The 21612-nt window shown below is 42.7% G+C and overlaps 1 protein-coding gene across 6 annotated transcripts in view; it reads left to right on the plus strand.

Annotated features, from left to right (window-relative positions):
* Positions 1-21612, plus strand: part of EPB41L3 (erythrocyte membrane protein band 4.1 like 3) — a 259305-nt gene that overhangs the window by 129999 nt on the left and 107694 nt on the right. For all 6 annotated transcript variants that reach the window (XM_068237211.1, XM_068237210.1, XM_068237206.1 and 3 more), the window contains exons 5-6: positions 11823-11865; positions 19808-19883. In XM_068237211.1, coding sequence (XP_068093312.1) covers positions 11823-11865; positions 19808-19883 — 119 coding nt within the window. The remainder of the gene's footprint in view (positions 1-11822; positions 11866-19807; positions 19884-21612) is intronic.

Here is a 21612-nt window from a genome sequence, read left to right on the forward strand (position 1 = left end):
AGTTACTGCCCACACTGGCCCATCTCCACAGTTACTGCCCATACTGGCCCGTCTCCCCAGTTACTGGGGACACTGGCCCATCTCCCCAGTTACTGCCCACACTGGCCCATCTCCCCAGTTACTGCCCACACTGGCCCATCTCCCCAGTTACTGCCCACACTGGCCCATCTCCCCAGTTACTGCCCACACTGGCCCATCTCCCCAGTTACTGCCCACACTGGCCCATCTCCCCAGTTACTGCCCACACTGGCCCATCCCCCCAGTTACTGCCCACACTGGCCCATCTCCCCAGTTACTGCCCACACTGGCCCAGTTACTGCCCACACTGGCCCATCACTGGCCTGAACACAAAGGCCTGTCTCTCCAACTATTACCCATACTGGTCCATCCCCAGCTATTGCCCACACTGGCTCATCTCCGCAGATACTGCCCATACTAGTCCACTTCCCCAGTTATTGCCCACATTTGCTCATGTCCCCAGTTACTGCCCACACTGGCCCAGTTACTGCCCACACTGGCCCATCACTGGCCTGAACACAAAGGCCTGTCTCTCCAACTATTACCCATACTGGTCACTATCCCCAGCTATTGCCCATACTGGCTCATCTCCACAGTTACTGCCCATACTAGTCCACTTCCCCAGTTATTGCCCACATTTGCTTGTGTCCTCAGTTACTGCCCACAGTAGACCATTTCTCCAGTTATTGTCCATACCAGCCCAACCGCACAGTTATTACCTACCTTCAACTACTCCCAGCATTTTGGTATGACCTAAAATAAACAGTAAGGTTGAAGCCACGTGTTCCAGTTTTAATGCTCTTTAAAACTACGAAAGGGGGTAGATAAAGTAATATGTACACAGATGTTGGCAAAAATGCATGTTATAGGCCACTGCTACCATACACAAAGCATGTTTAAAGTATCTACAGTGTTGCAGAAATGGAGGTAATATCACACTTCCTGTGTAAATGTCTGAAGAGAAAGCCATATGGACACACAGCAGCATGGATTGGCTTTGAGTTCAGCATACTCCACCAAAGCTTTTACCTAGTGAGCTTCTAGCTATTATTTCATATACACTTTTATTATAAATGATGAACTCTAAAAGTATGTGCTAAATACATCTGCAAGGAGTTTGTATGTTCTCCCCGTGTTTGTGTGGGTTTCCTCCGGGCACCCTGGTTTCCTCCCACATCACAAAAACATTCAGATAAGTTAATTGGCTTCCCCCTAAATTGGCCCTAGACTACAACATATACACTACACGATACATACACATAGCACATATTACTATGGTAGGGACTAGATTGTGAGCTCCTCTGAGGGACAGTTAGTGACAAGACAATATACTCTGTACTGCGCTGCGGAAGATGTCGGCGCTATATAAATACTAAATAATAATAAAGTCTTACATCAACAATTCACTCCCAGTACAGCCTGTAATCCCCCTTCACAAGAGCCATCCTGCATAGAGTCATCACTTTCTGCAGGAATCACAAGCTTTATTCTCCCCCATAGATAAAAGCTGTAATTTGTTTACTGCACTGGCAAAGGTATGGCTGATGGCTTTCAAAAACCTATAGGAGCACATCCCTGCTCTTGCTAGTTTATTCTTTTGTCTCATGTATATGGTATGAATAGTGCGTGCCATTCTGCATCAGACAGCTGCATGCGTAAGTCACAGCTATTCACCTCTTAAACTGATCCCGCCCCCCAGATTCTCTCTTATTACCATTTAAATCACAGACCATATAATGCGCTACACATAAAATGTAAGCAGGAGGGACTGACTACGCATATATTTCTGCTGCCTTGTGACCCTAATTATGCGATTATATAATAAATTCAACAGAATCTAAATATCTACAGGCTATTTTGAATTCTATTATAGTCCCTAATTACACCTTTACTATGGACTTGTTGAAAAAGTGTAATTACCAGCTACAATTATGCCTCTTGTACATTAATGCAGTAACTGACATTATAAGTGTAATTGCAGCATTGAAATTACACTACTGGTCACTTCACCTTTATGCTGAAAAGTTTTTTGGTTTTTTTTGTCTCCTTTTTTTTATTACAATATAATCTAATTTCTAATGATTGCAGCTTTGAGATTTAATAATGGACAATGGAAAAGGTATGTCATCGAACAAAGCGTAAAGATGTATATACTTTTAGGCACTTGTTTGGCAGGGATCAGCACCCACAATTGGAAATCTACTTAACGTTAACCTGTCACCAGTATAACCCACTTATACTAGTGACATGGCAGTGTAAGGTAAAATTAGTCTGTTCACACAATGAGCTGCTGTGTGATTCATTTTATGCAGCTTTTCAATGGTTGTGTGCTGACTCAGCCTGGCATGGTCTATTAACAGCAGTGACATCATTGCCTTGTGACGCAGCATGCCAGCTGATGTCTTCCATAAGAACTGAAAGATCACAGTTACCCAGGATCCATTAGAAGAGCTGATTTATAACACCAGATTTAAAGTCTTAAAGAGAATGCGAGGTGGGGATCTTAGAATGAAATCTATACACAGAGGCTGGGTCTGGCTATAGTGCTCAGCCTCTGTTGCTATTTGAATCCCCCCTAAGTCCCCCCTGCACTCTGCTCTAGCCCATAAATCACAGCCGCGCTGTCGGGCTGTGTTTACCTAGCTAATGTCGCTCACGCCGCTCCCCCGCCTCCTGCAGAGAGCCGGTCCCTGGTGCGTCCCTTCCCTCCAATCAGCGGGGAGGGCAGGGACGGGTCGGGGCCCGGCGCTCTGCAGGAGGCGGGGGTTTGGCGTGAGTGAAACTAGGGAGGCAAACACAGCCTGCTGCGACACACTGCGTGTCGACAGCGCGGCTGTAATTTATGGGGGAGAGCGGAGCGCAGGGGGTATTTAGGGAGGATTCAAATAGCAACAGAGGTTGGGCACTATAGCCAGACCCAGCCTCTGTGTATAGATTTCATTCTAAGATCCCCACCTCGGGTTCTCTTTAAGGTCCGTTCCCAGGACGATCTCTCGATGTGGGTATAGGCGCACGATCAAGAAAATGACTTTAGGAATGCATGGCTATGACAACCAACTTGGTGGATCAGATCTTTAATATCCCCAGCGCCTTTGCGCAAAGTACCACAATTGCTTGACTTCCCACTTGTGCCTGTCCTGATACGTCGTGTGTACCCGCCGGTAGGAGGATTGATCGTCGAATGCTTGTCGTGAGGGGGGCGTCACTAGATCAATCTTCATCCATCGGGCGGTGAGCATTAAGATTTAAATTATTTCTCTTTGAATTTGTGATCTCCGTTCTGCTTTTGGGTAGCAGTTCTTCAAGTAATGGAGAACTGGACCTGGATTTAATGTTTGTTATTGAAAATCTTGGAAAGGTTTTAAAGTATTATTAAAGGGGCACTATGGTGAAAAAATTTAAAATATTGGCAAACATAGACAAATAAGTACATTTTTTTCCCACAGTAAAATGAGCCATAAATTACTTTTCTCCTATGTTGCTGTCACTTACAGTAAGTAGTAGAAATCTGACAGAAGCGACAGGTTTTGGACTAGTCTCTTTATAGGGGATTCTCAGCAAGGCTTTTATACTTTATAAAGTTATTCCCTAAAAAGGATTTAAACAATGATGCTGGCCATCTTCCCTGCTCGCTACAGTTTTTTGGCAGTTGAACAAAGCAACTGCCATTCACTAAGTGCTTTTGAAAATAAATAAATAAATAAATAAATCTCATTCCCCCATGAAGAGATGGACTAGTCCAAAAACGCTTCAGTCAGATTTCAGTCACTTCTGTCAGATTTCTACTACCTACTGTAAGTGACAGCAACATAGAAGAGGGTTTTTTTTTTTTTCTTAATGTCAGACTCTCTCTATAGGTAGATTTTTCTATCAGTCGACTCCGTTTTTCAATCCCTCTCATCATCATAACACAGTTGTTGCATTCTAACTGCTGGACTCCTCAAACCTATCTCCAGACCAAAAGCGGAGTTCTTCAGCACACAATATTCCTATAAATAATGTAACAAATAGAGATGCTGTTTTTAATAATCTAATTGATGCAAATTGATGCAAAAGAAGTACGGTAACTCCTGATTGGTTCAGGGGGAGCTGTATCCAAGTACTCAAGTAGTACTGAAGCTGCGCCCAGTTCAGTCCAGGGTGTCTGAACAAACAATAAGAAGACACTTTAAAAGTGCGTAAATATGAATAATGCTTGTCACCTGAAAGTATTGGGAATTGATCCCTCAGGTGACAGTTTGGGAGTTAAGCATTGTACACACAACTCGCTTTGATAGCAGAGTGATGCATCTGTTGCTATGGAGAGGGCAACACTTGCTGCATGACAGAGTGGCTTCCGGTGGGAGATACCTCTACACTCATTAAGTCCTTAGTTGAGCCAGACCAACCAGCTGCCGCAGCAAAATACAATCTACAGTGGCGGCTCCAGCTTCAAATTTTAGGGTGGGCAGGATGGCTGACTGGTGGGGCCCATTTAGGTGATCAAAATAAATGTTTGTATAGCTAGCTTCAGATATTATTTGCATAACTCAGGTGATAAAATTAAGGCTAACTAGTTCAGTAATGCTCGGAACCAAATGTAAACATCACAAACAGAACTCAGAGGCTTTTGAGCAGAGCAAACTGTCCAAATGATGGTGCTATTATTGAAGAAAAGTTACCTACAGATGTACTTTGCTAGTTTTCTGACAAGCTTTAATCCTTACTTGCTAGCAAGCTGCTCCTGTGTGGACAGATCACCGACAAATCTTTCCAGCCTTCAGCCTATGTCTCACAACTCTACAAGCGAGGTGAGGAGGCAGAAGAAAGAGAAACACTGTGTGTGGAATTCCTTATCTTCGCAACTACGCGTTGCTGGAGACTACAGCTTGTACTTTACAGACAGGATTATTATTCTGATTCAAAACTTTGTCTGTAATATACACGCTTTAGTTTATTGGCTAGTTTAAAAGAAAAACAGTAAGCTTTCAGCTTGTAAGCCTTCTTCAGACTCTATTCCTATTGACTGACAGTGTTAGAACATACAACTAGAAGGCAGTAGAGAGGTTTTTTTTGCAGATGTAAGTGTCCATTAGATACATTAATTACAAGGGATCTTGCAAGGATTCTAAGGTATTTATGGCAAATAGATAAGACACCTGGTTTATTTAATGCCTAAACAGACTCAGATTGCCATGGAGAGTTGTTGTTGTTGGTTTTTTTTTACAGACTCTATTCTGTTCACTGCTAGAGCCTGGAAATAGTTAACTGTATGTTACTGAGCGTAGAGGGGGAATTTGAGGGGGGCACAGTGATTTCCAGGGGAGGAGGCAGTGACCCAGTGTAGCGCCGTCCTTGACAATCTAGTGTCCTCTAGCAATGACACTTCAAATACAAGCCCCAGATTCGATGTTTGGGTGCCTCTTAGTGTGACAAGCATATGTGCCCTTTGTCAGCTGTCATCCAGGCATAGTACTCCTCCATCTATTACCTCTACCTTAAGTTGCTGCTATTCTGTTCCACACAACACACTTCCAGGTTCAGAGCTAAATGCAACGGTTACACACAAATACAGATGGATCCAAGTAGATAAGTAATTAGCTGTTCAATTTCACAGATAGAAAAAATTCAAATTACACTTAGGAGAGAGAGGTTATAATGCATTTGAAAGGGGAACACCCCTATTCATCAGTGACCTACTGCATGTCGCTTTATAATCAACCACAGCACAGCATAATGTTTAACTTAAAGAGACACTGAAGCGAAAAAAAAAATTATGATATTATGATTTGTATGTGTAGTACAGCTAAGAAATAAAACATTAAGATCAGATGCATCAGTCTAATTGTTTCCAGTACAGGAAGAGTTGAGAAACTCCAGTTGTCATCTCTATGCAAACAAGCCATTAAGCTCTCCGAGTAAGTTAGTCATGGAGAGGGCTGTTATCTGACTTTTATTATATCAACTGTTCCTGGACTATTTACTTTTCCTCTGCCAGAGGAGATGTCATTACTTCACAGACTGCTCAGAAAGAATCATTTTGAATGCTGAGTGTTGTGTAATCTGCACATATTATAGAATAATGCAATGTTAGAAAAAACACTATATACCTGAAAATAAAAGTATGAGAATATTTTCTTTGCTGCTAATCTTCTAGTAACTATTCATAGTACACAACCAACTCATTATATCATATTTTTTTTCGCTTCAGTGTCTCTTTAAAGAAAACCTGTACTGAAAATTAAAAGTCAAAATAAACATACACAAGTCATACTTACCTCCTGTATAGTCTACTCCTCAATCTCTTCCTCCTCTCATGCATCCTGTTTGTCCACTGTGATCAATGGAATTCTCCAGCCTCCATTTTGAAAATGGCCATTACCCCATAACAGCTTCCTAGTCAGCACACAGTTAAACTGTAACATCGCCCACTTGAGCCATAGAGAAACATGGACACATCATTTCTCCTCTCAGCTGTAACTGACAGCAACTGATATATAACTGACAGCAACTGGTATATTTCAGTTCTGACAAAATGTTGTCAGAACTGGAAGGGATCATTGTCAGAAGAAAATGGTAAGCTTCTGAGAGGAACTGATGGCAAGGTAACTATGTAATATTTATTTGAAGTTACCTCATGTGTTTATTTTAAATAATTTTACTCAGAACAGGTTCTCTTTAAACTTATTTAGTAATTTATTTTTGTGGATAGTGGATGGCTGGGTAGTAGATGGGTTAAAGACACCACCATTGACAAAGGAGGCCAGGGTTTGAGTCCTGGCTGAAGGCAGTATCTATTTGTCAGGAGTCCTTGAACAAGACTCCCTAATGTTCTTGGGTGGCCTACTGAGTGTACAGTTAGTGGCTGCAGCTCTTAAAGTGGATCCGAGATAAACTTCTACTCATTGCATAATTATGTTCCTTTCATATCGTTTATAGTGTTTCATATACTTTATAGGGCATTCCTTAAGCCAAATACTTTTTTTGTTTTGTTTTACTACTCTCATTACCTATAAACTAAACAAGCCTCGCCCACAGCTTAAAGGGAACCTAAACTGAGAATATGGATTTTTCCTTTTAAAATAATACCAGTTGCCTGACTCTCCTGCTGATCCTGTGTCTCTAATACTTTTAGCCACAGCCCCTCAACAAGCATGCAGATCAGGTGCTCTGACTGAAGTCAGACTGGATTAGCTGCATGCTTGTTTCAGGTGTGTGATTCAGCCACTACTGCAATCAGAGATCAGCAGGACTGACAAGCAACTGGTATTGTTAAAAGGAAACATCCATATCCCTCTCAGTTAAGGTTCCCTTTAAAAGTGCCTTGGCGTTCTCAGATTCAGGTACCAAGGGCTTATGGGAGCTCAGTCTGGGCAGGAAGAGGCTGTTACTAGCCAGAGATTTCAGAGGCAGAGGGGAGGGGGAGGAGGGGATGGGGGAGTTAAGGTTTCACAGGCTGGGGACTGGAGATGCTATTAGCTTGCCTGTGTGTAATGTGACAAACAGAACATGGCTGCCCTCATTGTATCACAGGAATAAATAATCATAAACTGTCGAAGCTGTTTGCAGCTAGATTTGCTGTGTAAACGATCTAAACTTTAGATAAGATATATAGACAAGTTACTTGTTATAGTTAGTTTTTCATCTCGGATCCGCTTTAAGTGTGACAGGAGGAAACCACTGCACAAATGTTAAAATTATTATTAATGTTGGTTGGATTGTTAGTGAGGAGTTTTATCTACAAATGGCTTGAAATAGATCTCAGAATCTATGTTGTAAAAATTCCTGTAATCCTCACTGGATGATTTAGTGAAATTGTGTTGCTACTTGAATGTAGAAAAAAAAAATTCAAATTGCTTGGAAAAGCACATATCTTTAGATAAGTTTTATGTTGTGCCATTAGTGCACTTAAACACAATCTGATTATTACCAATGATGGTCGTGTGGGACCTAATCTGACATTATACGGCATGTCATAAGTAGAAAGTGTCATTTGTGATAGAGGCAAACTGAGTGGCGATGATGTGACATCATGCACTGGACAGGGTGAGTGCCGATGGCAAAGGTATCGTTTGACGCTCAGCTGAGTCCGGGGCTGCTGTACACACTGCAGATTATCGACATCGGCTGTCGTTGTTGGCTGCCTCAGCTTACTTCAATCTTGTGTGTGTACAGGGATTTACCTCTTCCCTCCTGTCTCAGAATCGCAAACGCGATTTTGCCGCAATTACATTTGTGATTCTGAGCCCTAATGCAGACGGAGGAAGAACCCTAGGTAGGATGTATAGCCAAATCTGTTAAAAATCTGCCTAACAGAGATAGACATTGAGACAGGTTGGGCCAGACTTCTGATCTTTCCATGTTACTGGCCTCATAGCATGTTGATGAAATCTTAAAGCTACCAAGCAATTGAGATAGCTGAAGTGGCACATCATGGTTAAAGCCAGCAGAGAATTATTAGCCAATGTCGGTTTGATGAGGACATGGCAGCAATCTGCAGGCAAGACATGTACCTTTCATCTTCTATAAGCCATCAGGAAAGGGCAGAGCCTACAGCGAGCAGTTACAGCTAGCAGGTGCATACATAATTGTGAAATAATTATAAGCTGGCCTTTGTTGCTCAGTCTCTCCAAGCCACTCCAGCATTCAAGCTGATATTAGGTATTCATTCACATAGTGAGAACACCTTGTTACTAATTGCATTTACATATGTATGAACTAATAAATTGGAATTTTCTTTTGACAAACTCATTCTAGAAGGACAAAACATTCTTTAAAGGTTTTCAGTTCCAGTACTGTTATCCTGTTACTGAGGAATTAACTGCATTCCGTTTCAATGGGTCTGAGGGGAAACAGACAAAATGAATTCAGATTGCTTCCTGCGGAGTTACGGAGTTAAATCTTTTGATATTTAAATGACCATGGCATTACGGAGAATTGACACCGATACACATAGTAAAATTGGTAGAAACAAACACATACATCAAGTTTAGTACAAGCTCTCACAGCCCCGCTTGGTTTGACCCAGAAGAAAAAAATACAACTCATTGGAAGGCTGTGGCCTGTTTAACACGCAGAGGGGAACATTCTTTCCTCGCCCCATAAAAGAAACTAGTTTAATTCCCATCAGGCTGAGGTATTAGTATTTAGTACTGTGGATTGTTCTGACGCATGAAACTTTTCTTATGAAAGGCTGTCTCGAGTTACCTCATGCTATGTGTGTTTCATAAAAGTCCTGTATCGTTTTCCTCACTATTGCAATGTGAAGCAAATCTGTGGGTTTTTTAGTGCGATTATGTGTCTTTCCCATTTAGTATAACTGAATTGGATTCGGAATTGGATTCGGTAAGCGAGTGTGCTAAAAATGGCATAGTAAGCACACAAGAAAAATGTTTGGGTTTTTCCTTTGCATTTTGTGTTTTCCTTTGGCTGTGGGCACTTACTGTTACCTTAACCACTCCTGTGCCTGTGGTAACATTCTTCTTCCTTTTTCGGCCTCTTTTCCACTAGCCAAGATAAGTTACAATAAGCGCATCACTAGCGTTTTGCCGATTGCAACAGCACCGCCATTAGCATGTAAATCACGGTGCCCCTTTTCCATCAGAGCATTTTGGTTTGTACACCAACGCAATCCTCTGCCTGCACAATTTTGCCAGCAATTGAGTATCAATGAGAAAGATAAGATCACAATTAAAAGTGCAACTCAAGTATAAACCTGTGATTTGGCTGCGTTTTTCCAAGCAAACTTTGCAGAACTTCCCAGAAGACACCTCGCGCTGCTTCTTGTTTACAGCTATGAAGAGATGAGCAGTGGTTCAGCACAGAGGACCTAATTGCACACATACTGCCACACAATATGCTATACACCAAAGATGAGCCTGGGTACTCTGATGTGAGGCTCACAAAACAACTTTGGGAGAAGGGTGCATTCGATTTGTTACGAGGACTGCTGGGGGGAATTAACACAAAAGGCCAAGGATGCATGCAAAAATCTATCACCAGGGAAAGTTTTTTTTTTTTTTGCTGACACATGACCGCAGAGGCTGCGGTCATGTGTCAGCCACTGAGCTCTTCAGGCTGTTTTGCACTCTTTGTTTTATATTTAGTGTTAACTATGGGAAAATGTTGTACATAGTTATTGGGAGACTGACGGTGTTAAAGGTTAGCTGAATTACTTCTTAGGCACTAGCAGTCAGAGCTTCAGCCCTTCCAATAGGTCTGTTGATCAGCAGAGAGTCTTGTATTGTAGGCTGCTCCCACTCTCACATCTTGCTGCAGGAGTTAGTGGTAGCTCCATTATTAGCTTACCACACAGTGCCTCAAGGCATGAATAAAGGTGGCATACATTATTTAATTTGTGGTGCCGATATCCGACTGATTTGATCATGATGATAGAATCTGCCAAAGATTGATGTCGCAACATGGCTGTCCATAATTTCCAGATGAAATCAATTGAAATAATCAATACGCTGGAAAGATCTCGCTCAGAAGGGCTCAGTCAGGTATGAGTCAGTAGTGGTGTTTAATCTCTTAACGACCGAAGGACCCCTAGCCAGTCCCCCCCCCCCCATTTAAATATATACGCTATCTATCTGATGATCGAATCTGGCAGCGGTCATGTGACTGCAATCTCTAGCCCCGAATAAGGCATTTATCCATTATATTTATTTTTAAAGGTTGTCAATTTTTTAGTAGCTGAACTAAGGATGAGGCTAAACTCTATGCCTTATTACGCTGTCTGTAATACACATTTAATAAATGAGGCTACACAGAGCACTGGCTTGTCATGCTGTGCCTGGACACTGTGTATGGAGATCCACTTTGATTTGGGTAGAAAGCTCACCACTGCTATAGGGTAGGAGGAATATCAGCCCCACTGGTAAACAATACATGTATAATCTGATTTACTCAATAAGGTAGAGTATATTGATGAAGTGCCAACTTTTGCAGTACATCAATTCAACTTAGAATTGCTTTGCTTAATGATGGGCCCTCCCTTAACAGTTTCACAGGTATTACTGTTGGTCAGATTAGTTGCATGTAGCCATATCACTCCAGACTTTGATGTATTTCTTTATTACTGTAGCAGTATGACTCACTTGCAAAAGTGTGCTGGCTGGTGTATTGTAAAGTGTGAAAGTTTGTGTATGGCCCACTGTGGCCCAAAGTGCTCTAAACCCACAGCTGGACTCTGGTCCCCTACCTTTCATGTCCCTACCTCTTCCTTTAGATTGTAAGCCTTTGGGCAGGGTCCTCCTCCTTTTGTGTCCTACCTGATCATGCACCTCCATTACTGTGCACCCATGCTATGTATCTGAGAGAACCTAACGTGCCTAATCTACATGCTCCATCCAGTGACTGACTAACCATTACCTTGTACTCATAGTGTGCTGTGTGATCTGGTTTTCTTGTATTCCTGTATTGTCATATTGCTGTATGTCACCCCTTAATATTGTCTGTAACCTAAACCAATGTCCAGCGCTGTGTAATATGTTGGCGCTTTATAAATACAATAAATAAATAATAAATAAGGCATGTTAACTCTGATAAGGCATGCTAAGCATGCAGTAAGGGGAGCAAAAGGAGATAGCAAGCATTACAGGAGGTAACACTAGCTATTTGTTATAGTGAATCAACCCCGTTGTTGTTGGTTAGATTCGGAGGATTTTAGAGGTGACTTTTGCATCCCATGGAAAGTATGTTGGAGCTGCACAGGAAGTTATTTTTATATGGTAATGGACATTTGCTTCCTCTTTACTTCTCAAAGTTCACAATGTTTTGTCTATTGCAGTGATAGTTTATCCTTTTTCTTTTTCTTTTTTTAGAACTGGTTGGACCCTGCTAAAGAAATCAAGAAACAGACAAGAAGTAAGTATTTCCATCAAGGATCAGCGTAACCTTTGGCATGCAATTTTAGGAATCCGGAGGCCTGTGATTACTTTGAAATTGAGCGATTTTTGCCCTGCTGTTAGGCTTGCCATACAGAACATAGATTGTACACCCATGGTTGGACTGTTCAACCAGCCAAAAGTAATGTACTCTATATTGAGTTCTTTAGGTTTAGTAGTACAGCTGTTAAAGTCTCTATTGAATCACTGTTGTGCCAATAAATGTAGGATTATCAGCCTTCATTATCAGCTCTGTATTGGATTTATTGATGTATAGATTAAGTATTCACGTCTTGAGCAATGCATAAATCTTGCACTTGTCACACCACAGGTGATATCATAAAATAGGTACTGTGCACATTTATTACAGTGCTGTACTGAGTCAGATAACTAAAGACATTGTGCTGCTCAGAGCCATCTAAGGATAGGAGCCATGTCATGCTACTTTACTTGCTATTATATATGGGTATGTCTTTAGGTGTCCTCTGCTTGCAGAAGGACATGTTAATGGAAATGTCATCCTACAGCAGTGGATGTAACCAGACATGTCATTCTACAAAAGGGGACATAACCAGATATGTCCTGCTATAAGAGGGGACATAAACAAACATGCATTCAGCAAGAGGGGACATAACCAGATATGTCATGCTATAAAAGGGGGCATAACCAGATGTGTCATTATACAAGAGGGGACGTAACCAAATATGTCATGCTATAAGAGGGACATAACCAAACATGTCATTTAACAAGAGGGGCAGTGGGAAAGTTCAAAACGCTCTACCCCCTCAAATCAGACCAGCAGGTGCAGGACCAGGAAAGCCAAGCCAATACTCAGATATGCATAGAAGGATCCGCAGACCAGGTGCTGGTAGAAAAATGCTGTTGTTCTTTATTCAAAAGATTCCACATGACATGGCAATAAAACCACAAGGTTCAACTGATGCGTGTCGGGCTTACAATCTGCCCTTAGTCATAGTTAAAGACTATAACTTTAACTATGACTAAGGGCAGATTGTAAGCCCGACACGCGTCAGTTGAACCTTGTGGTTTTATTGCCATGTCATGTGGAATCTTTTGAATAAAGAACAACAGCATTTTTCTACCAGCACCTGGTCTGCGGATCCTTCTATGCATATTTAACAAGAGGGGACATAACCAGATGTGTCATTCTACAAGAGGGGACATAACCAGATATGTCATGCTGTAAGAGGGGACATAACCAAACATGCCATTCAAGAAGAGGCGACATAACCAAATATGTAATTCAACAAGAGGGGACATAACCAGATATTCATGCTATAAGAGGAGACATAACCAGATGTGTCATTCTGCAAGAGGAGACATGTCCAGATATGTCATGCTATAAGAGGGGACATAACCAGACATGAGGGTATATATAAGCAGATGTGTCATTATACAAGAGGGGACATAACCAGATTTGTCTTTCTAAAAGAAAGAGGGGACATAACCAGATATGAGGGGCCAAAACCAGACATGTCATGCTCTAAGAGGAGACATAACCAGATGTGTTATTCTACAAGAGGGGACATAACCAGATGTGGTATTCTACAAGAGGGGACATAAACAGATGAAAACCATGTAGGAGACCAATAAGCAAGGCAACAAGCAACAAAAAACATAATACAGTAGATCAAAAAAGACACACGCATAATGTATAGAAAAAGGACTGATGGTGGTTGATCAGACCACTGACTCCACACACATACATTCCCCTCACCCACACCAAACCCCTGAGAGCATCAAAAATTGGTTGGTAAAGATAAAGTTCCACAGGAGTCCCTGCAGGCACAGGAAATTTCTATAGAGTCAGTTGTAGTATCTCATATGTACAAGATTGGCCAAAAGTTCATATGTGCATCACAATATCCGTACCAGGCTGCAGACGATCAAGATTAGATTGCAGTCCATGCAGTTCCAGAGAGCATAAAGCCGCAAACAGTGCATATGATTAGATGCGACAGAGCAAAGGTTGACAGCAAGCCTAGATTAAAGTGTACCCGAAGTGACATGATGAGATATACATGTGTATGTACAGTGCATAGCACACAAATAACTATGCTGTGTTCTTTTTTCTTTCCCTACCTAAAAGAGTTAAATATCAGGTATGTAAGTGGCTGACTCAGTCCTGACTCAGACAGGAAGTGACTACAGTGTGACCCTCACTGATAAGAAATTCCCCTTTTATATCTTTCTTGCTCTCAGATGCCGTTTTCTGCTAGGAAAATGTTTTATAGTTGGAATTTCTTATCAGTGAGGGTCACACTGTAGTCACTTCCTGTCTGAGTCAGGACTGAGTGAGCCACTTACATACCTTATATTTAACTCTTTCAGACAGAGAAAGAAAAAAAGGGAACACAGCATAGTTATTTGTGTGCTAGGCACTGTACATACACATGTCTGTCTCATCATGTCACATGTCACTTCAGGTATCCTTTAACCATTTAAGGACCGCAGTGATTGAAATCTGCGCCCTGTTTTGGTGGGCTTTTGGCTGGCAGGGCGTAGATCTTAATCGCTGTCCGCAGCGCGCATCCGCCGTTTCCGCCGCTCCCCGCTGATCAAACCCGACAATTCTCGCCGCATCTCACAGGCTCTGCCTGTCTCTGACGGCAGAGTCATGTGAGCAGGTCAGGAGCCTTTTTTAATGTAAGCCGTTCCCATTGGCTTACATTGAAAAACTGGGTCAGGAGCCAATGAAAGCGGCTCCTGACTGGCTCACATGACTCTGCCGTCATAGAAACTGCAAAGTCCATCTCCTGGGGGTCCTGGCTTGCGGCGCTGATGGTAGTTGTGGCGGGTATATGCGGCGATTCGTCGGGATCGGACCAGCGGTCTCTGGTCCTTAAGTGCCCAGAGACCACTGGTCCTTAAAGGATACCCAAACTGAAATGTGACATAATGAGATAGACATGTGTATGTACAGTGCCTAGCACACAAATAACTATGCTATGTTCGTTTTTTTTTTCTCTGCCTGAAAGAATTAAATATCAGGTATGTAAGTGGCTGACTCAGTCCTGACTCACACAGGAAGTGACTACAGTGTGACCCTCACGATAAGAAATTACCCTTTTTTTTACCTCTTTCTTGCTCTCAGAAGCCATTCTCTGCTAGGAAAGTGTTTTATAATTGGAATTTCTTATCAGTGAGGGTCACACTGTAGTCACTTCCTGTCTGAGGCAGGACTGAGTCAGCCACTTGCATACCTTATATTTAACGCTTTCAGGCAGAGAAATAAAAAAAGGAACACAGCATAGTTATTTGTGTGCTAGGCACTGTACATACACATGTCTATCTCATTATGTCACATTTCAGTTCGGGTATCCTTTAAGTGGTTAAAGTAGCAAAAATCACATATGGACAGTCGTCCCAAAGGACCCTTGGTACAGCCTTCCATCAACTCAATGATGGCAAATGGGGTAATTCATGATCCACTGACAAATGACTAGGAGCGGCAGACACTGCATGCAGCAATGACAGAGTCTCCATGAAGAGTAGGCATAAAGCTTTCTTTGATAAACAGTATCAAAGAAAGCTGCATACAGTACCAGTGTCCTGGTGTTTTGCCTGCTCCACTCAGTCAAACAGTGTGTTCAGAGGAGGTGATCACATCGCTGTCCGCATGAGGATGCTGCAAAGCCAGAGTATGTAGCTTCATATAGTTCACCTTAGTCGGCTCCGTTCGGCATCAAGTTGTCAGTGATGTGACCAGGGGAGGAGTGGTTCTGAAGCGCTGCCCCAGCACGGGAGGTAGGTCCGGTTGTTGGCAAGTGTCAGAACCATCAGACATCAGACCACGCTATCCTAGACATGTTTCGCAGACTTCCGGCTTTTTCAAAAGGAGGTGTGGTGATCAAAACAGATGTGCTATTTGACAAGAGGGGACATAACCACTAGAAGAAGGGACATAACCGGATATGCCAGTAATGTTACAAATCCTAGACTGGAAAAGGGGATGTTATTGGAATGGCTGATCTACAAGAGAAGTGGTTATCAGAGCCGCCACTTTTCAACAGAGGACATGTTGACATAATGCATGCCACTAGATGCATGCTACTTCTCATACCCATATCCTATACCCTTTACCCCTTCTACTGAAGACTGCACTGTGATAAACAACCCTCCTCCTTCCATGATATAGGCTCCGTGCATTTGTGAAGATTATCTTTTTCTTTCATGTGCACAGGATTTACAATACCATGTGAATTCAATTAAACTATTGTCTACCCATTCTGAATATATTGCCTGGGCAGTCACTGCTTGACTTTGTAAATTTCCATCGGCACATTCATCATAGACACAGTTGTTTTCTGTAGTTCCTTTTGACATTACTTTCTGTTGTTCCGTGGATGATTCAGCATGCAGAATTTAAGATGCAACTAGCATTGGGCATGTGTGTAAATGTGTATTGGCAAGCTGCAATTACCATAGAAAACACTTGGCAACATCACAGGACATCCAAGGTCACCTGTACAAATTCATTAGCATGTACTTGTTAGAAAGGACAAAGCAATAAAATGGGCAAAGCATTGTGAATGTTCTCATTTATCTGCTCCCCACCTTTTCATAACTCTACTTGTGCTAGCTTCTATTCCCAATACCACTTTAGCAGCAAATACTATTTCCCACCATTAGATTAACTTAACCCATCTTTGCCTAGCACTACCCCCCACCCATTGGAAATCTAAAAGAGCGCCACTTACACCCTTGAGAGAAGAGAACCCTCCATTAGTCTGACCAAGCAGCCAATGATGAGATGTTTGCTAAAAAATCATCAAGTCATTTTCACAACCTTCCTAATACTAACATAAACCCACACCCACCTGACAACAAAAGCAATCAAGCCCCAAAATTACCTGTGGCCCTCTCCACCCCTTTTTTTGACACAGTGCTGGGAGGTCCACTCATTTGTGATGAGAATAGCCACTTCTGTGAAGGAATGTCCACATATTTACATGCACTCATTATGCAGATGTTAATTAGTACTTGACTTAAGGTGTGCATGGTCTTTAAACATTTATTAACATATTTTAAAGACAATGAGCCATATGCAATTCACTTTTTCTCCTGGCTTTCTGCTAGGTGACACTTGCATACCTTGGCAATAAAATGCCCTTTAACCACTTGAGGACCCACCCTTTACCCCCCCTTAAGGACCAGCGTTGAATTCTGTGATCTGTGCTGGGTGGGCTCTACAGCCCCCAGCACAGATCAAACAGGCAGAGAGATCAGATCACCCCCCCTTTTTCCCCACTAGGGGGATGATGTGCTGGGGGGGTCCGATCTCTCCTGCCTGCGTGTGGCTGGCGGGGGGGGGGGCACCTCAAAGCCCCCCTCCGCGGCAAAATTCCGCTTCCCCCTCTCCTACCTGGCCCCCTGGTGATCGGGGCTGCACAGGACGCTATCCGTCCTGTGCAGCCTGTGACAGGACGTCCCCTGTCACATGGCGGCGATCCCCGGCCGCTGATTGGCCGGGGATTGCCGATCTGCCTTACGGCGCTGCTGCGCAGCAGCGCCGTACAATGTAAACAAAGCGGATTATTTCCGCTTGTGTTTACATTTAGCCTGCAAGCCGCGATCGGCGGCCCGCAGGCTATTCATGGAGCCCCCCGCTGTGAATTGACAGGAAGTAGCCGCTCGCGCGAGCGGCTGCTTCCTGATTAATTAGCCTGCAGCCGGCGACGCAGAACTGCGTCGCTGGTCCTGCAGCTGCCACTTTGCCGACGCGCGGTATGAGTGCGCGGTCGGCAAGTGGTTAAACAGAAAACGAGGTGGAACAGTAAAGCAAAAGAAACCTATTTAACAGAAGAAGCGTTCTTCCCTGAGAAGATTTAGCCGCTTCTCGATATACCACGTTGCTCCATTTTGTCCACCAGCAATTACTTTCCCTCTGTGCTCTCCTCTGACAGAAAGTAAGAAAAGGTGGCAAGTGAAAGGTGGGGAGAGCCAGTAGGATGGCCTGAGGGGCGGGAAAGGGGTGTTATACACAGGATTGTGTCTGGCCCAGACCCATTTACCCCCTAGTTTTGTGGATATTCTTAGTCCTTTTGATACTATGATTTACCTCCATCTCCATAAACATCTTCTTGCAATTTTATGCCCCTGAAGAAGTAGCTGCATAGCTACAAAATGTGCTTTAGACTGCATATTGTATAGATACACTGACATATTGGAATTGATGTTTTATTGATCACATACCTGACTTTATCATTATAATAAATATTACCTTTTATGCATGCCTGATATACTCTCACAAGCCTTTAAACCCTAAATATATTGGTAGGTGAACAGAGGCGCCAGAAGGATAAAAGTACATAAAATTTTTAAAAAATTGCTGGGAGGAAGTGGTGGACTCGCCTCCGTTAAAGCAGACACCAAGGACTGTAAATATATAGATATACACATTTATTGAAAATACCCCCAAAGATGCAACGCGTTTCGCGGGCACAGCCCACTTCTTCAGGCAATAAGCAGGGGATAAACAACAGCAATTCAGTTATAGCAAGCAAAGCAACTTAAAGGACCACCATCACGAAAAGCTTACAATTTAAAATACATGCAAACACATACAAATAAGTAGTAGCAGTAAGGTATTGTATCATCCTGATTTAAAACTTCTTGCACATACAAATAAGAAGTACATTTCTTACAGAGAAAGCCATACATTGCTTTTCATCTATGTTGCAGTCACTTACAGTAGGTAGTAGAAATCTGACAGAACAGACAGGTTTTGGACTAGTCCATCTCTTCATGGTGGATTCTCAGTTTTGCCTTTCTTCTTTATAAAGACACTCCCTCAAAATTAAATTTGTAAAAAGATGCTGGTCAGCCTCCCTGCTCGCTGCACACTTGTTGGCAGTTGGATTGGACATAGCAACTGCCATTCACTGAGTGCTTTTGGAAATAAAATAAACCCTGAGACTTCCCAATGAGGAGATGGGCTAGTCCAAAACCTGTCTGGTCTGTCAGATTTCTACTACCTACTGTAAGTGACAGCAATATAGGAGAAAAGTAATTTATGGCTCATAAACAGCCTGATAAGCGCCGACTTATTTACCTTTCCTTGCTCCAGCGGGTGCGCTGTTGCGGCTCTCTGCACAGAGATAGGTGAAAATAGCCGATCTCCGTCGGGTCCGCTCTACTGCGCAGGAGACTTGCGCCTGCGCAGTAGAGCGGGCCGACAGCCATCGGCTATTTCCGCCTATCTCTAAGCGGAGAGCCAATACTGGACCTGCACGGGAGCTGGGAAGGTAAATATTTACATCCCCGCTGTTCGGGGAGCTTTATCTCTGCCGCCGTGGGACCGAGGAGGACGGGGAAGCCTCAATAGCATCGGGAGGCTTCCCCCACCCGAGGTGAGTACCCCCCAGGGGAGGTTTTTCTCATTACAGGTTTTCTTTAAATGTTACGATTTTCACGATAGTGGTCTTTTAATGATGTATGTTGGCGAAGAGAGGAGTGGCATATTAGTGCTTTGTTCTTTTGTCCTCGCCATCTGCATTGGCACACTTATAATTACACTATGTCATATCATCTTTCCTTATTTTTGGCTGAATTATGCCCGGATGCCTCACACTCTGCATCCTTCCCAGCAGCATTCTCACCCATCACTTTTATTTCCACTCGGATCTGGCTTTTACCGCTTCTCTGTGCAGCATAATGACCTTGCATCTTCCAGCATATTCCTGCTGCAGTCTTGATGAAAGTAGTTTTGCAGCATGCTGAGTCTCAAATGAGCTAATACTTGCTGAAATCCACTCTCTGCAGACACCTTTGTCTTCCTTGCTCCCCTATAACTGACACTGAAATGAGCACATCACTTGTTGGAACCTGGGTGGCAGGATACGAAGTTGAATGAGATGAAAGACAAGTATCCGGTCATGTTCTCTTTTCTTTTTTTTCAGATGGATCTTGGCAGTTTTCCTTCAATGTAAAATTCTATCCACCTGATCCTTCCCAGCTTTCAGAAGACATAACCAGGTATTTAAAGGAATCGTTTATGAAGTATTTGTAATTCTCCTGGTTTCTTGTGACCAGCATGATTTATTCTATGCAATACAAAGTGACACTTCAAGAATTCCACTAAGCAATAAATAAAAGTATCACCTGAGCTATATTAGTTTTTGCAATGGCGGAAAGTTGATTTTACCAGCAATCTAGAGAGGAGTTTCTCACAGTAAGGGTCGTCAATAATACAGCATTGTTTGTGGAATATCTTACCACAGTAAGTAGGTATGGCAAATGCAGTACTAGCATTTAAAAGGGCTTGGATTCTGTCCTTACTTTGAAGACCAATCACAGCTATGATCACTAGTAGTGTTGGTCAATGAGATGCAAGTAATCCTGAGTTGATGCAGGACGGTGTACATTTTGTAAGTAAATGTATGCAGCTTGAAAATACACCAATCAGATTTGTTTGGTCCATTTTCGGGCTGTATACATTTGCATACAAAATGTGCATAATCCTGCATCAACTCTGAATCATTTTTATTTCACTGACCATCCCTAATTGAGTCAAGAGGAAAGATGATACCTCGAGCCAGTCTGCCCTTGTGGCTTTCTCTTCCCGTGGATTGGGAGGGCGGCACAATTTTTATTTATTCATTTTATTATAAAAAAGAACAAAGAAAAACATACACAGGAAAATAACCTCAAATGATGGAAGTACACACACCCACAGATACAGTGATTATCATTTTATAATAAAATATTTTGTGTTTTTTATTATAATTTTTAGTATTCTTTTGTTATAAATGGGTAAAGGGTAAAAATGACCACTCTTACCCATTTATCAGGGAGGGGAAGTCATCTGAGGATCTACTTATTACTAAGGATGGTCAGTAAGATACAAATAATTCCAAGTTGTTGCAAATTTGTATGTCGTAGAAGTGGAATTTCACATGTTCTTTTTACTTGGAGTTTAGCTTCAAATACTTGATAATCAATCATCACACAGTTGTTGTTTTTTTATTATTATTAGAAATTGTAAATAAAACCATTATAACTGTTATATCAGTGTAGTGTACTCCCTATAAGGCCCGGTTCACATTAGCGTTCGCTATCCGGATTTTCCGGATCTGATCCGGACCGCATACTGTACAAACGGAACGTACGTTCCGCATAGCAATGCAAAGGCTATGCGGACGTTCACATACATACGTTCCGTACAGTACGAAGCCGGACCGGATCCGGACTCCGGACTCTTTACCAACATGCGCTATTTTTTGTGTCCGGATCTCCGGTCCACGCATCCTGACCGGAGCCTGACCTGAGCCTGACAGCACCATCCGAAACACAAAAACCAATGGGAAACGGAAGGCACAGAACACACTGCCTACAAAAACCTGAAGTTCTACCCCACTTCCTATGCGTATGCAAGCGGCCATTTCGGATGGGGACACATGGGCCCAGCATGTCTGGAGTGGAGCAGCAGTGACAGACGTGCTGGAGCTGTTTGGCAGAATGTCGGAGGTGGAGGTGAGGCCTACAGCGGAGGAACCTGATTGTACATGTGCACCAGGTGCACCTTCTGCTGACCCCAACATTTTTTTATGTATATTTAACTATTTTTTGCCCACGGATCCGGATGGCAGCCTGATGCATGCCTGATACAAACGGACCGGATCCGGATTGGATCCGGATAGGAACCGTACGGTTCGGTTCAGGATCAGGTCAGGATCCGATCAGGATCCGGTCCGTTTACTTGCCA

Source organism: Hyperolius riggenbachi, chromosome 5 (genome assembly GCF_040937935.1).
Source record: "Hyperolius riggenbachi isolate aHypRig1 chromosome 5, aHypRig1.pri, whole genome shotgun sequence".
NCBI lineage: Eukaryota > Metazoa > Chordata > Amphibia > Anura > Hyperoliidae > Hyperolius > Hyperolius riggenbachi.